This window comes from Eleutherodactylus coqui, chromosome 4, assembly GCF_035609145.1.
Source record: "Eleutherodactylus coqui strain aEleCoq1 chromosome 4, aEleCoq1.hap1, whole genome shotgun sequence".
Lineage (NCBI taxonomy): Eukaryota > Metazoa > Chordata > Amphibia > Anura > Eleutherodactylidae > Eleutherodactylus > Eleutherodactylus coqui.
Genome location: NC_089840.1, coordinates 80,516,208 through 80,533,272, shown reverse-complemented (window position 1 = coordinate 80,533,272; position 17,065 = coordinate 80,516,208). Strand labels below are relative to the sequence as shown.

General features: G+C 45.8%; 1 protein-coding gene across 1 annotated transcript in view; it reads left to right on the top strand.

Moving 5' to 3' along the window:
• The window catches only part of LOC136624664 (septin-4-like), a 31,720-nt gene extending 22,739 nt beyond the window's left edge, over positions 1–8,981 (top strand). The window contains 2 exon segments of the mRNA XM_066598618.1: positions 7,034–7,133; positions 8,861–8,981. Coding sequence (XP_066454715.1) covers positions 7,034–7,133; positions 8,861–8,920 — 160 coding nt within the window. The 3' untranslated portion in view covers positions 8,921–8,981.
• The last annotated feature ends 8,084 nt before the right edge of the window (positions 8,982–17,065 follow it).

Genomic DNA, 17,065 nt, shown 5'->3' with positions numbered 1-17,065 from the left:
ACTGACCCACAGAATAAAGACATGACACTTTTACTGCACCATGAATGCATTAAAAATAATCCCACCCCCCATGGTACAATTCAGTTTTTTTTTCCTATCTTGCCCCATTTATACATTTTTATAAGCCTTCCAATACATTATACAGTACGCTAAAACAATTGAAAAATCTAATTCGTCCACAAAAAAACAAGCCCTCATGTAGACATTAGAGATGAGCGAACGTACTCGTCCAAGCTTGATACTCGTTCGAGTATTAGCGTGTTCGAGATGCTCGTTACTCGTGACGAGCACCACGCGATGTTCGAGTTACTTTCAGTTTCCTCTCTGAGACGTTAGCGCGCTTTTCTGGCCAATTGAAAGACAGGGAAGGCATTACAACTTCCCCCTGCGTCGTTCAAGCCCTATACCACCCCCCTGCTGTGAGTGGCTGGGGAGATCAGGTGTCACCCGAGTATAAAAATCGGCCCCTCCCGCGGCTCGCCTCAGATGCGTTGTGAGATAGCTGAGGGACAGTGCTATAGTGTTGGAGCTGCTGTAGGGAGAGCGTTAGGAGTTAGTGTAGACTTCAAGAACCCCAACGGTCCTTCTTAGGGCCACATCTAACCGTGTGCAGTAGTGTGGAGGCTGCTTTTAGCAGTGTTGCACATTTTTTTTTTTTTTGCTATATCGGCCGTGCAGAGCATTGCGCCCTGCAGTAATACTACAGGGACAGAAGTGGTGGTTAGGCAGGGAGAGTGTTAGGAGTTAGTGTAGGCTTCAAGAACCCCAACGGTCCTTCTTAGGGCCACATCTAACAGTGTGCAGTAGTGTGGAGGCTGCTTTTAGCAGTGTTGCACATTTTTTTTTTTTGCTATATCGGCCGTGCAGAGCATTGCGCCCTGCAGTAATACTACAGGGATAGAATTGTGTAGGCAGGGCCAGAAGACATATATAGATTGAATATACGCAGTGGTCCTTTAGAAAAAAATATTTGAAAAAAAAAAATATTTGGCCTGCCTGTCACTCTGCTCAGTGTTCTGGGTCTGTGTCTGCTGCGGGTTGTAGTTCTCAAAATAAATACGCAGCCAGCTAAGTGTTACAGCAGGCTTGCGCAAAATTCTTTCCTGCCTCTGAAATCACCGCTCTGTTGCACTTAATAACAGTCTAACGCTGCAGTTCCGTGACACACCCATCAGGGACAGAATTGTGTAGGCAGGGCCAGAAGACATATATAGATTGAATATATGCAGTGGTCCTTTAGAAAAAACTATTTGAAAAAAAACTATTTGGCCTGCCTGTCACTGTGCTCAGTGTTCTGGGTCTGTGTCTGCTGCGGGTTGTAGTTCTCAAAATAAATACGCAGCCAGCTAAGTGTTACAGCTGCTCAGTGTTCTGGGTCTGTGTCTGCTGCGGGTTGTAGTTTTCAAAATAAATACGCAGCCAGCTAAGTGTTACAGCAGGCTTGCGCAAAATTATTTCCTGGCGTTCCGTAAGCGAACTCAGCCTACAACCACAGGGCAATAAGCGGCACATTAAATTACAGTGTTGTGTTTCTGCATTCCTGGTAATACAGCATGCTGAGGGGTAGGGGTAGGCCTAGAGGACGTGGGCGCGGTCGAGGACGAGGAGGCCCTAGTCCGGGTGTGGGCACAGGCCGAGCTCCTGATCCAGGTGTATCGCAGCCGACTGCTGTGGGATTAGGAGAGAGGCACGTTTCTGGCGTCCCCACATTCATAGCACATTTAATGGGTCCACGCGGTAGACCCATATTAGAAAATGAGCAGTGTGAGCAGGTCCTGTCGTGGATGGCAGAAAGTGCTTCCAGCAACCTATCGTCCACCCAGAGTTCTGCGCCGTCCACTGCTGCAACTCAGAATCCTCTGGCTGCTGCTCCTCCTTCCTCCCAGCCTCCTCACTCCATGAAAATGAGACATTCTGAGGAGCGGGCAGACTCCCAGGAACTGTTCTCGGGCCCCTGCTCAGATTGGGCAGCAATGGTTCCTCTCCCACCAGAGGAGTTTATCGTGACTGATGCCCAACCATTGCAAAGTTCCCAGGGTCCGGTGGATGAGGCTGGGGACTTCCGGCAACTGTCTCAAGACCTTTCAGTGGGTGAGGAGGCCGATGACGATGAGACACAGTTGTCTATCAGTGAGGTAGTAGTAAGGGCATTAAGTCCGAGGGAGGAGCGCACCGAGGATTCTGAGGAAGAGCAGCAGGACGATGAGGTGACTGACCCCACCTGGTTTGCTACGCCTACTGAGGACAGGTCTTCAGAGGGGGAGGCAAGGGCAGCAGCAGGGCAGGTTGCAAGAGGCAGTGCGGTGGCCAGGGGTAGAGGCAGGGCCAGACCGAATAATCCACCAACTGTTTCTCAAAGCGCCCCCTCGCGCCATGCCACCCTGCAGAGGCCGAGGTGCTCAAAGGTCTGGCAGTTTTTCACTGAGAGTGCAGACGACCGACGAACAGTGGTGTGCAACCTTTGTCGCGCCAAGATCAGCCGGGGAGCCACCACCAGCAGCCTCACCACCACCAGCATGCGCAGACATATGATGGCCAAGCACCCCACAAGGTGGGACGAAGGCCGTTCACCGCCTCCGGTTTGCACCGCTGCCTCTCCTCCTGTACCCCAACCTGCCACTGAGATCCAACCCCGCTCTGAGGACACAGGCACTACCGTCTCCTGGCCTGCACCCACACCCTCACCTCCGCTGTCCTCGGCCCCATCCACCAATGTCTCTCAGCGCACCGTCCAGCCGTCGCTAGCGCAAGTGTTTGAGCGCAAGCGCAAGTACGCCGCCACGCACCCGCATGCTCAAGCGTTAAACGTGCACATAGCAAAATTCATCAGCCTGGAGATGCTGCCGTATAGGGTTGTGGAAACGGAGTCCTTCAAAAGTATGATGGCGGCGGCGGCCCCGCGCTACTCAGTTCCCAGTCGCCACTACTTTTCCCGATGTGCCGTCCCAGCCCTGCATGACCACGTCTCCCGCAACATTGTACGCGCCCTCACCAACGCGGTTACTGGCAAGGTCCACTTAACAACGGACACGTGGACAAGCACAGGCGGGCAGGGCCACTATATCTCCCTGACGGCACATTGGGTGAATTTAGTGGAGGCTGGGACAGAGTCAGAGCCTGGGACCGCTCACGTCCTACCCACCCCCAGAATTGCGGGCCACAGCTCGGTGGTGGTATCTGTGGCGGTGTATGCTTCCTCCACTAAACCACCCTCCTCCTCCTCCGCAACCTCTGTCTCGCAATCAAGATGTGTCAGCAGCAGCACGTCGCCAGCAGTCGGTGTCGCGCGTCGTGGCAGCACAGCGGTGGGCAAGCGTCAGCAGGCCGTGCTGAAACTACTCAGCTTAGGAGATAAGAGGCACACGGCCCACGAACTGCTGCAGGGTCTGACAGAGCAGACCGACCGCTTGCTTGCGCCGCTGAGCCTCCAACCGGGCATGGTCGTGTGTGACAACGGCCGTAACCTGGTGGCGGCTCTGCAGCTCGGCAGCCTCATGCACGTGCCATGCCTGGCCCACGTCTTTAATTTGGTGGTTCAGCGCTTTCTGAAAAGCTACCCTCGCTTGTCAGACCTGCTCGGAAAGGTGCGCCGGCTCTGCGCACATTTCCGCAAGTGCCACACGGACGCTGCCACCCTGCGCACCCTGCAACATCGGTTTAATCTGCCAGTGCACCGACTGCTGTGCGACGTGCCCACACGGTGGAACTCTACGCTCCACATGTTGGCCAGGCTCTATGAGCAGCGTAGAGCTATAGTGGAATACCAACTCCAACATGGGCGGCGCAGTGGGAGTCAGCCTCCTCAATTATTTTCAGAAGAGTGGGCCTGGTTGGCAGACATCTGCCAGGTCCTTGGAAACTTTGAAGACACAGCTTGGCCCACTAGTGAGGGTAGACATGCTGCTGGCCTGTCATCCTTTCAGCGTGTATGGCCTGAGGAGGAGGAGGAGGATCCTGAAAGTGATCTTGCTAGTGAGGACAGCCATGTGTTGCGTACAGGTACCCTGGCACACATGGCTGACTTCATGTTAGGATGCCTTTCTCGTGACCCTCACGTTACACGCATTCTGGCCACTACGGATTACTGGGTGTACACACTGCTCGACCCACGGTATAAGGAGAACCTTTCCACTCTCATACCCGAAGAGGAAAGGGGTTCGAGAGTGTTGCTATATAGCACAGGACCCTGGCGGACAAACTGATGGTAAAATTCCCATACGACAGCGGTAGTGGCCGAAGGCGCAGTTCCGAGGGCCAGGTAGCAGGGGAGGCGCGGAGATCAGGCAGGATGTACAGCACAGGCAGGCCAACACTCTTTAAGGCCCTTGACAGCTTTATGGCTCCCCAGCAAGACTGTGTCACTGCTCCCCAGTCACGGCTGAGTCGGCGGGAGCACTGTAAAAGGATGGTGAGGGAGTACGTAGCCGATCGCACGACCGTCCTCCGTGACGCCTCTGCCCCATACAACTACTGGGTGTCGAAGCTGGACACATGGCCTGAACTCGCGCTGTATGCCCTGGAGGTGCTTGCTTGTCCTGCGGCTAGCGTCTTGTCAGAGAGGGTGTTTAGTGCGGCTGGGGGAATCATCACAGATAAGCGTACCCGCCTGTCAACCGACAGTGCCGACAGGCTAACACTCATCAAGATGAACAAAGCCTGGATTTCCCCAGACTTCTCTTCTCCACCAGCGGACAGCAGCGATACCTAAGCAATACGTAGGCTGCACCCGCGGATGGAAGCATCGTTCTCTATCCCCATCAAAAACGGGGACCTTTTCGCTTCATCAATCTGTGTATAATATTCCTCCTCCTCCTCCTGCTCCTCCTCCTGAAACCTCACATAATCACGCCGAACGGGCAATTTTTCTTAGGCCCACAAGGCTCAGTTATATAATTTTTGTAAACAATTTTTATACGTTTCAATGCTCATTAAAGCGTTGAAACTTTCACCTCCAACAATTTTTATTTTAACTGGGCTGCCTCCAGGCCTAGTTACCAATTAAGCCACATTAACCAAAGCGATTAATGGGTTTCACCTGCCCTCTTGGTTGGCCATGGCCAATTTTTCTGATGTACATTAGTACTGTTGGTACAGCAATTTTTGTGGGCCCTCGCCTACAGTGTAATCAAATGAATTTTTAGCCCACCTGCATTACAGCTGACGTTACATCCGCTGTGCTGGGCACTGCAATGGGATATTTTTATGTACCGCCGGTGGGTTCCAGGGAGCCACCCATGCTGTCGGTCCACAGGGAGTTGTAAATGCATCTGTTTCCACTTCTAAAGAACCCCAGTCTGACTGGGGCATGCAGTGTGGGCCGAAGCCCACCTGCATTAAGCACGACATTACTACCTCAGCTGTGTTGGGCAATGCAATGGGATATTTTTATGTACCGCCGGTGGCTTCCTGGCACCCACCCATGCTGTCGGTCCACAGGGAGTTGTAAATGCATCTGTTTCCACTTCTAAAGAACCCCAGTCTGACTGGGGCATGCAGTGTGGGCCGAAGCCCACCTGCATTAAGCACGACATTACTACCTCAGCTGTGTTGGGCAATGCAATGGGATATTTTTATGTACCGCTGGTGGGTTCCAGGGAGCCACCCATGCTGTCGGTCCACAGGGAGTTGTAAATGCATCTGTTTCCACTTCTAACGAACCCCAGTCTGACTGGGGCATGCAGTGTGGGCCGAAGCCCACCTGCATTAAGCACGACATTACTACCTCAGCTGTGATGGGCACTGCAATGGGATACATTTATGTACAGCGGGTGGGTTCCAGGGAGCCACCCATGCTGTGGGTGCACACGGAATTCCCATTGCGGAGTTGTACCTGCCTGTGACTATTTATAAAAAACCGCGGTCTGACTGGGGCGTGCAGACACCTTGACAGAATGAATAGTGTGTGGCACATAGGTTCCCCATTGCTATGCCCACGTGTGCAGCTCCAGATGGAGGTGGCACAGGACTGGATTTCTCATTGCTTCTGTACAGCATTGTGGGCTATCGTCCCGCCCCTTTTAAAGAGGGTCGCTGCCTAGCCGTGCCAACCCTCTGCAGTGTGTGCCTGCTTTTCCTGTGGCAGACGCCCTTATAAATGGACATGAGGGTGGCGTGGCATGAGGGCAGCTGAAGGCTGGGCAGGGACAGTTTGGTGTGCGCTGTGGACACTGGGTCATGGGGGGGGGGGGGGAATTGGCAGCATGTAACCCAGGAGAAGTGGCAGCGGAGTGTCATGCAGGCAGTGATTGTGCTTTGTTGGAGGTAGTGTGGTGCTTAGCTAAGGTATCCATTGCTAATGAGGGCTTTTCAGAAGTAAAAGTTGTTGGGAGGGGGGGGGCCCACTCTTGCCGCTATTGTGGCTTAATAGTGGGACCTGGGAACTTGAGATGCAGCCCAACATGTAGCCCCTCGCCTGCCCTATCCGTTTCTGTGTCGTTCCCATCACTTTCTTGAATTGCCCAGATTTTCACAAATGAAAACCTTAGCGAGCATCGGCGATATACAAAAATGCTCGGGTCGCCCATTGACTTCAATGGGGTTCGTTACGCGAAACGAACCCTCGAGCATCGCAAAAAGTTTGTCTCGAGTAACGAGCACCCGAGCATTTTGGTGCTCGCTCATCTCTAGTAGACATGTCTCCAGTGAAATAAAAAAGTTATGATTTTTTTTAAAGTGCGGACACCAGAACTGTAGAATGGAATATGGATGCAGGCACATCAATGACCCTTGGTCATGAAAACTTTTATCCAGACACGAAAATCACTGACACAAAACAATTTCCATGGATGTGACAACATCTTGAAAGGTAGCTTCATAGACTGCTTTTCCCTTTTAATCACTCTTCCAGATCATGTGATTGGCCCGAAACTGCATCAACTTGCATAACTTATTTGTTTGAACATACCCTGAAAATTGCACAAATTCTTCATAGTGCAGCATTTTCTTGCTAAGGCCATGTTTGTGCTCATATCTGCTCATGCAAACAAAAAATAAACTAATATTTTAGCCGCACGTTTGTGTTTTCTTCTTACAGTAAACTGACTCGAGAAAGTGGCACAGATTTCCCAATTCCCAGCATTCCTCCATCACCGGACCATGAGACGATGAGACTCATCCGTGAGAAGGACGAGGAGGTGAGAGGACACTACATTCCGGACACCGCAAACAAAAAGAGATGATGTTGCGGCAAGCTTTTGAACCTACAAAGGGTTTCTAATCTGGTATAATAGGACATATCTAAAGAAGCAAATATACCGGTACATTCTTCAGATCTATCCTATTATGCCTGATGAAGAACCCTAAGTAGGTTTGAGACCTCGCTGCAACATCATATATTTTTGTTAGTCAATAAAAGGTATCACATCTACAGGATTACTTGGTTTCTCTTACTGAGTACAATCACAGCATGAGACCAGAAATGATAAAAGATACTTGTTTTCTGTTTATGGCACCTGCAACTCATCTAGACAACTCTATTAGGTCATATGGACATCACTAAGTTATAGAACTGGAATCCAGAGCTGGCAGACTCAACATGTGGAACAACCCAATTAATTTCCTACATACTGCTCTGTTCTATTATCCAAATTATGGTACTTCTTTCTAAAGGAAGACATTCCAATCATACCATTATATGAGGGCATTGTTCACAGTGTTATTTACTATTATACACTGAAAGATCCCTGCTTTAAGAACAGCTGGCGTGTGACATTTTGTGATCAGTACTGCAGTACCACCTGATGGCCACATCACTATGTGCTCTCAGATAATGTGCTGACCACTCCTCTGCAGGCAGATTGTTGATTCCCAGTATCAAGACTATACCAAGACTGGTTGAACCATAGGTAGACATCCGAAAGAAGAGCATACAGCGGCAGGCCACATGTGGTTGATCCTAGATGCAAGTGTTGGGGTGGCATGTCTGCCAAGGTATCTTAGCAATGACGTATAACAGTGGACCCAGCAGTTCTACAGTAGGGAAGTTAGACAAATTTCCACAATGATCCTGTGACCGACAAGGGTGCCCCTGATGACCCCATGTCATCACCAACAATGCCTTGCATGGCCCCAGAAAAGATGTCAATGGACCTTGAACACATGGTAGAAGATAGGTTGTATAGACGAGTCCTCATAACTGCTGACCCATATTCATAGCCAGATTCACATCTGGTGTAAACAGCGTTAATTCGTATCCCATGAGTGGGGTAATACAGTCTAGTGGTGGTGGGGTTCATGGTTTAACGAGCATTTTCCTGGCATGGCCTAGGACTGTTTGCCATCATACCATAATCCTTGAGTGATGAACTGTTAGCTGACCTTGAATGGTGAACTGTTAGCTGACCATCTGCAACCATATCTTCAGGAAGTCTTCCCCGACCACAGTGCCATCTTTGAACAGGACCATGTCATTGAGCTCAGATCACTTAGGAGTGGTTGGAGGAACAAAACAGTGAATTCTCAACACTGCATTGGCTGCCAAAAATACTGGACTTTAACTCCATTGATCATGTTTGGGATATGTTGGAAAGGGCTATGTGATCTGCTCTCACTTATCTGCAATATTTGCACTAACTGATAGAACTGCTGCAACGGGCATTGATTGAGTTGAGTATGGTGGATGTTTGCCAATTTATGGAATCTATTCCCCTCAACATTTGAAAACCATGATCAGCCAAGAAGGTGGACCAACCCGCTGTTCCTAATGCAGTAATCCTTCAATGTAGAAACCAGAGCTCAGTTTTCACATTTCTGTATCTAACCTTTCAGTTAGCAATCAGCTGTTTCTTTACAATCACTTTCAGTCTGCAGCTTTGCACATTACTGAACTATTTCATCATTCTTCCTCATTTCTGTTTTACAGTTGCGGAGAATGCAGGAGGTTCTGCAGAAGATGCAGAGGCAAATGAAAGACTCTCATTAAATCGTTGCTGTGCCAGCTCCAACATTCATTGTAATACCTCAAATTTTCCATTTATTTTCCTACCACCCAAAGACCAAATCCAATATCCAATATATAAAAAGTTCTGATGCCTGCAAAGACTAATAAATAAGCAAAGAATAAAGCACATCAATAGTTTTGATACAAGTTTCTTGGGAAGAAAGTATAGCCACTAGGTCAAAAACAATTTGCCTCCCATGATATTAGCAGAGTGCATGCACACTATGAATAGAGAGAGCTTGGTGTAATACCAGATTTTTGTGTCAGCTATACTTGAACAAGAATATTCTACTTTTTAGTCCTTTTTGCTGCCCTGGGCATTTTCTATAAAAGTGGTGATGGCCCAGTGGATGAGATAGGCACAAGTTTACTATAATTTTGGCTAGAAAATTCGAAGTGAAATCCATGCCAGCTCATAGGTGACATCGATTTCAGTTGGTGGCACACAGACGGCCCAAGATGTGCTAAATGTATTAATGGGCTTTCGTTGCTTAAAACATTTGGCGCATGTTCCTCCATTGGTTTCAGATGCATAAATTCCCCCCTATGACTATGGGAAGCAGGAGAAACAGTTCAGTGCTAGGTCATTGTCTCACCATGCATCACAGCCAGAAGCATAAAAGGTAGCTCTTACTTTTTGGGATTCTGTAATGTAGTGGTTCGCCACCACTGTGAGGGGCAGGCACATGGTCACACAACTATATAGGACTGCATACCACCAGCAGTCCAATGTGGGAATGCTGCTTGGTTAGGGTTCCGCCTTCAGTTACACCACTTAGTTCCAGAGTACTCTGTTGGGTCCCAAGATGAAGTGGTGAATTCTGCTTATTCTGGATTTTTTGTCCTCACTACTACTGTACTCTATTATGGAAATTGCTACCACTTGTGAAAGGATACATTTTTTACATTCTGCAATTCCTGGTAATGCACATACCTAGTGCAAGATTAAAGGGGTTTTCTGGGCAAAATCTATTGATGGCCTATCCTGTTCTGACAGCGAGTCAGACGATCAGCTGATCGGTGGGGATCCCAAGTGGTAGGTCCCCAACGTTATCTATTGATGACCTATCCTGCGGACAGGCCATCAATAGAATTTGCCCAGAAAAGCCCATTAATATGGCTCCAAGATAAAGGTTTCCTTTAATTCTAGCTTCATCAGTTTCAAGCTGACAACAGGGCAAACCCAACGTATTGGTGAAGAATGTTTACAACGAAAGTGCATATTTAGATGTATTTTACATTACATTAAAGGGCTTCTTCACATGACCGTATTTGCGCATGTTTTTGTGCGCATAAAAAATACACGTGATAAACACAAAAATGGGTTCGTTCCCATGAGCGCACGCATGTGAACTGGCCCTGTGTGCGCAAAAAGTGCAGCAATATGCGCAGATATGTGCACTAATTATTTGCACATACGATCGTCTTATTAAGCCCTATTTGTTGCTATGAAGCTGATTGCATGCACACACAAACCCTACCTTGTAAGCCATTGTTGTGTGTATGGGAATAGCATGGCTACAGTGTTCTTCAGTAGATATTAGCACAGGAAGTCTAATGTGTGTAGGGAAATACCGCTCCCAGATTTATCCTAACTATCTTCAGTTCTAAACTTTTTCATATACCGATATATGTGAGTGTTCTGTATAGCCTTTTATACAATCCAGCTTATTTTTACATTTAGTGGCCTTTTAGCCCATAGAGCGCTATTGATGTTTTGTATTGCCGCATTTTCAATCTACCTATACAGTATCCCTATTCTATACAAATTTGTGGTATCACTTCGTCAGGAAGACAGAATATGACGTCTGAGCTGCTTATTACGCCTCGGTATCCACTTGCCCTGGTAGTGACCCAAACATTAAAATTAGAGATGAGCGAGCACGCTCGGATAAGTCAGTTACTCGACCGAGCCTTGGTCTTCTCGAGTAACTGTATTCTTGTCCGAGCGTGCTCGGGAAGGGAGGGGGGGGTGCGGAGGATAGCAGGAGAGAGAGTGAGAGAGATCTCTCTCTCTCACTCCCCCACCCCGCTACACACCGCCGCCCCCCCAAGCACGCTCGGACAAGAATGCAGTTACTCGAGAAGACCGAGGCTCGCTCGAGTAACTGACTTATCCAAGCGTGCTCGCTCATCTCTAATTTTAATGTATTATTTTCCTTGAAAATATAGTTATTCTTTATTTCTCCCTTTGTCTTGACCCCAAATTGTCAGTTTTACCTTTCTGTATTGAACATATTGTAATCTTACGATTACTGCTTTGTGTGGTCAGATTAAGAGAAGGGTTGGATTCTATGGGAAAAGATGATGTAGGTCTCGATGATTATTAGATATATGAAAGGCCTTCTTGGCCTCTGCTGAAGGGACCATAATACTACTTGTACAAACCACCTTCTTACAGTCCATCACTAGGACCTTCTCTCTGATGTACATGGTGACTTGCTGATTCTTGCATGTATTTGTCCACCAACGCCTCAGAATCCATGTTTGCTTGCAACTAAAGCAGTATCAATAAAGGAAACTACTGACTTACACTACTATTTACTGGTGACATTAAACATTTTTCACCCTCTTATACTCTGGCGTTTTATTCTATGATACTGGTAGCCACATGTGCTACCTTCTGCTAAGATAAAGAACCTCACAGCCTATTGTCTACATGTTCACTCTTTTGAGTTACGGTACATTTTTACATATATTTATGAGGGTTCTATGTCTCTTGACTTCCCCATACATACGTACTCTTAAAGGGGTTGTCCCGCGCCGAAACGGTTTTTTTTTTTTTTTTTTTTTTTAACCCCCCCCCGTTCGGCGCGAGACAACCCCGATGCAGGGGTTAAAAAAACAAACCGGGTAGTACTTACCCGAATCCCGGCGGTCCGGCGTCTTCATACTCACCTGCTGAAGATGGCCGCCGGGATCCTCTCTCTCTGTGGACCGCAGGGCTTCTGTGCGGTCCATTGCCGATTCCAGCCTCCTGATTGGCTGGAATCGGCACGTGACGGGGCGGAGCTACACGGAGCCGGCATTCTGCACGAGCGGCCCCATTGAAGATAGCAGAAGACCCGGACTGCGCAAGCGCGGCTAATTTGGCCATTAGAGGCCAAAAATTAGTCGGCACCATGGAGACGAGGACGCCAGCAACGGAGCAGGTAAGTATAAAACTTTTGATAACTTCTGTATGGCTCATAATTAATGCACAATGTACATTACAAAGTGCATTAATATGGCCATACAGAAGTGTATAGACCCACTTGCTGCCGCGGGACAACCCCTTTAAGTTCTCTTTACATGGTCTATGGACTGGCACCTGACTATCATTCCTATGTTTACGATAGTTGTTCAAGTGAATTGAGGTGAAGTGGGCAAGGATCGTTCCGGACCACCTGCCTCCATTCACAGTCAACAGGAGTCGATCAAACATTGAGTGATTCCTTTTTATACGGATCGAAAGTCACTTATTATTTAGTTCTGCTAAAAGCCAAGTGACTCCAACAGGTGAGCATTTTCTCCTCAGTGCCCTGTTGATGGCCATGTGTACACGGGACAACTATCACCTGAATTCGCTGTTTCCAGTGAGAATTTGATGATAATCACCCTGTGTAAAGTACCCTTTAGGAACATCAATGCGAGATATCTCTGTCAGCAGCTTTACTTTTGCAGCAATAAATGATGGGTCATGTTGAAATCCAACATGCCCCAACCATCTTTCCACAACATTTGCCATAGGGAAAGAGTTAATAAAAATGAAAAAAAGATCAAGAAAAGTAATAGCACTGAGGGGATTATAAGGCCATAAATAGGTGCAAAGGTAGTGAAAAGCATGACAAGTGCTCCATTTCATCTCCTCCTCTCTACGGGGATGCAGATAGCCAACAGTGAAGGTTCCAATGCATTAAAAAAATTTACTCAGCGCTCAAAGAAAAAAATGTTCCAATCCTTCCGATTTTCAAAATCAAATGTGATCCTTTATTGCAACGCGTTTTGTTGCACAAGCATAATACATATACAATGACATTTTCAACTTAGGTATATATTCTCTTTTTGCACTCACATGTGTTCACTTTGTGGCGTTCACCCTGCCTAGCCGGCTTCACTTCCAAGTTTGGAGAGCCATCAGCATATTAGCCTTTTACTCCCCACTTCTACATGAGCCAGCCGTGAATCAGCCAACTCAAATAACCAATGACCGTGAATCAGCCAACTCAAATAACCAATGACCGTGAATCAGCCAACTCAAATAACCAATGACCAGGAATCAACCAACTCAAATAACCAATCACTGTGAATCAGCCAACCCAAATAACCAATCACCGGGAATGAGTAAATTCAAACAACCAATCAGGTTGCAAATGGTGCGGATTTGGGGAGTAATATAGATATATGCGAGCCATGTAGGGGTAGTGGGGAGGAACTGTACGTCATGACGTTTGCTGGAACGCAGGTACAGCCAACGTGCGCTCCATTGCCTGACATTGCATCCCTCCTATGAAAATAATCACATGATCAGCTTATCTAATCTTCTATTGTACTACTCAATCTTCGTGGATTTTTTTCTTCACTCATAGTTATATAGGTATAACATGGAGGTATTTGTACAAAAACTTCTCAATCTCACAACTTATTATTAGAGATGAGCGAGCACCAAAATGCTCGGGTGCTCGTTACTCGGAACGAAATTACCACGATGCTCGAGGGTTCGTTTCGAGTAACGAACCCCATTGAAGTCAATGGGCGACCGGAGCATTTTTGTATTTCGCCGATGCTCGCTAAGGTTTTCATGTGTGAAAATCTGGGCAATTCTACAAAGTGATAGGGGTCAATCAATATTTTTCATAACCTAACATAAGAAAGATAAGGAAACAGTGTAATAAATGTGACATTAGTTATTTGGTTATATAATGTTATGTATTATGGAAATGAAAAATATGTAAAACATTCCGGAAGTTGCTAGTAGAATTTGGATATAGAATCATATGTAAAAAGGTATATTCAAGAGTCTATTTGAATATTGATTTTAGAATACTAAATGTATGATTAATTAGATTTTATTCAGCTATCTTACTGAATACCAACTTATCAACTTTGTGCTGACTCCCGAGTAGGTGGCTGAACCAGTTCTATGTGTAAACTAGAAACAATGTCCCCTCTTTTGATGTGCAAATTGTTGATGGACTTTGAAGATTACATTTCTAGTCAAACAAGAAATGTAATTAACAAAAGTACTCAGCCAGTAGACAGCCAGGAGTCAACCTTTATTATCACACTGTAACTGTTTTATGTCTACTTCAAACAGTTTTGTTGATACCTTTTGTTTAGAAAGCTTTTTGATTTACAGTCATGTTGTAACCTGTTGGAATGAGGGTCTGGTCACCAAAAATACTTTGTAACTAGGCATCAGGTAACATTTGGAAACGCCTTCTTTTCATCTTGCATATAAACTAGCAATGTACAACAATAAACAGAACTCATACTGATATCACTAGACGGTCTGTGTAGTGGCTTATTATGGTTCTCTATGAGTACTCTATATAATATTTCCTTTTAATTTGGACACAGGCAACATTCGCATTTCGGTCTGCGTTCCAGACCCCCCACAGTTTATTTGGCGCCCATTGTGGGGCAGAAGCTAACTCCTTACCTGCAGCCGATACCTGACGACACTACCTGCCGACCAGCCGGACCAGAGGCCACGGGACCCCAGATCTACAAAACACCGGTATACGGTAAGCTCTTGACTTACCACTCAAGCTCTGGGCTCTCCTGGCTTCATTCAGTCTCGTGTCGACAGGGGGTGAGTTGCTGCATGTTATATAGGACGCTTCTGCCTGTTATTTACGGTGTTCTTAGTAACCGTGCTAGACGGAAGAACCCTTGTGTGTATATTGCCATGTTGCCTGTAGTAATTGTTGAAATCTGTACGTTGATAGTCTGTGTCGTGTTAGCCATAATTTGCTTTTACTGAGTCTGTTATAATATCACCAGAAGTTCCCTTAGAAGAGAGGTCTGGTCTCCCCTAAACCCCCCCCCCCCTCTTAAGGAGTCCGTAAAACTATTCCAGGACCAGGGACCAGGGGTCCTTAGTGTACTGTGTGAAATAAGGTCCTGTTTACTTAGTGATGAATAGTGGGAAATAGAGGTCTGTGTGAGAAATAATTGTCCTGCCAGCTGCGGGCTTGGTAAGAAGGGACCGCCAGATTTATCTGAGGAAAGCCGTATGCATCCTCAATGCTGTGTAACAGTGGTAAATCAAGAGGTAAGTCCATAAGAGAAAGGGAAGGGGGAGACGAACGCAGACAAACGTATAAAATATATATACAGATAGGACTTAGAAAAGCGGGAACCTTTAACTATGAGTTCTGGTAATAGTACGGGAAAAAGCATATGAAAGATATCAGAGACGCCGGTTTAGATAAAGGAACAGACAATATGGGAAACGTACAGGGCAAGCAGTATGCCTATATGGAAATCAGCTAGAGAAATAGTAAAAGACAAAGAAGGCACGTTAGCTGTGGGAAGAAGAATGTAGTAAGGTGTTTAGAATTTTGTGAGTCTTAGACCAGCAAGTTTGGGGAAAAGATTCAGAGATAGTCAAAAGGTTGTATAAAAATATGTTAGACAGATGGATTAAGGCAAGTATAGATACGGCAGTAAGGGGTTATCAGAGAAAGGGAATCCTCCTATAGTTTGTGTCCCTCTGGGACATAAAGTAAGTTCATGCAAAATCTGTGGACAATTATGTGACAAATAACCATTATTGTTTGTCTTGTAAGTCTTGTTGTTATGTAAACTAATCTTTGTTGTACGACTTAGTCTTCTTCATATAAGGGTAAGAAAGTTATACCCCACTCACATCTGTGGGGGCTCAAAAGAACAATGAAGTATATATACTGTGTGGTTTTTATGTTGTCCGTGAAGTAATGTTCTGAGTGTAAGAAGGTGTGAGCTATGAGGGGTTTTTTTTATATTGTCTCTGTAGTAGTGAATGGTGTGAACAGACTGTGCAGGTTAATAGGGAACAAAGAATGTGTAGTATAACTTGTTACAAGAAAGTAAAAAGAAAAAGTTGATGTAAACTATTTTAGCTGAAGGTTCAATGAGTTAAGGAAAGGTAGAAGGTTTAACAATGAATGGTGATAATAGTTGCTATCTGGAGTGGTGAATATAAGTATGTGGATGGAAATGGGCATAAGTTGTATTATGTTTGTCATTGGATAGCCTATTCTGAACAAAATATGTAAAAACCACGGTACATAAGAGTTTTTCTTATATATATATACTTTGTTCAATATGGGAAGTTCTATGAACAGTAAATACAATCCCAGTTTCTACTTCACATGAGATACTTATCAGTCTGTATATGAGTGAATGAAAACCCCAGTGAGTGTGAATTTGTGTATTAATGAAGGGCCCGTATGAGAGTTAGATTGTGTTATATGGTATATACTGTCCGGTGGCTAGAAACTAAATGAGGCAAGAAAGACCAAACGCTGAGCCAGATCACAGGGGGTGGAGCTAGGTGATGTAAGGAGACGGGAGGGAAGAACAATAGGAAGAGGTCTTGCTCCACCCTCAACACAGACCAGCCTAGGAGAGAAGTATACGTCTTGTAATTACTAATAATTAATGCTGTTTAAAGTCTGAATGTTTTAGTTGCTTATTAATATCTTAGCTATTGTTCTGTTTCATAGAGATAAAATTCAATGTCATAGAAAGGAAGACAGACGCTGATGAAATAAGAAACTTGTAATGAATTATGTGAATTATACGGTCTTAAAAATAGAGAACATAGGGATTTTAAGATATATTTTTGTTTTTTTCTTTTTGTGTAAATGTCAGTTCTGTGATTGGTTGGACGTCTATATCACTGCTAAATGCTGTTAGTACTGCACTGTCTCTGAGAGAATGTTCTGTAGGAGAGACATGCAGACGACCAGCATCAAGGGGTGGAGTTAGATAATGTAAAAGTAGGTAATGTTTCATCCTTCTTTTGTCTACAAAGGAGGGAAGGGGGTGAGGAGCTTGGGCAGTTAGGAAAAGTTTTTTTTTTCCTTCTCAAATTTGATGAGACATTGCAGGCAGGATCAGATTAATAATGAATTTGCTTAAGGAATATCATATTTCAAT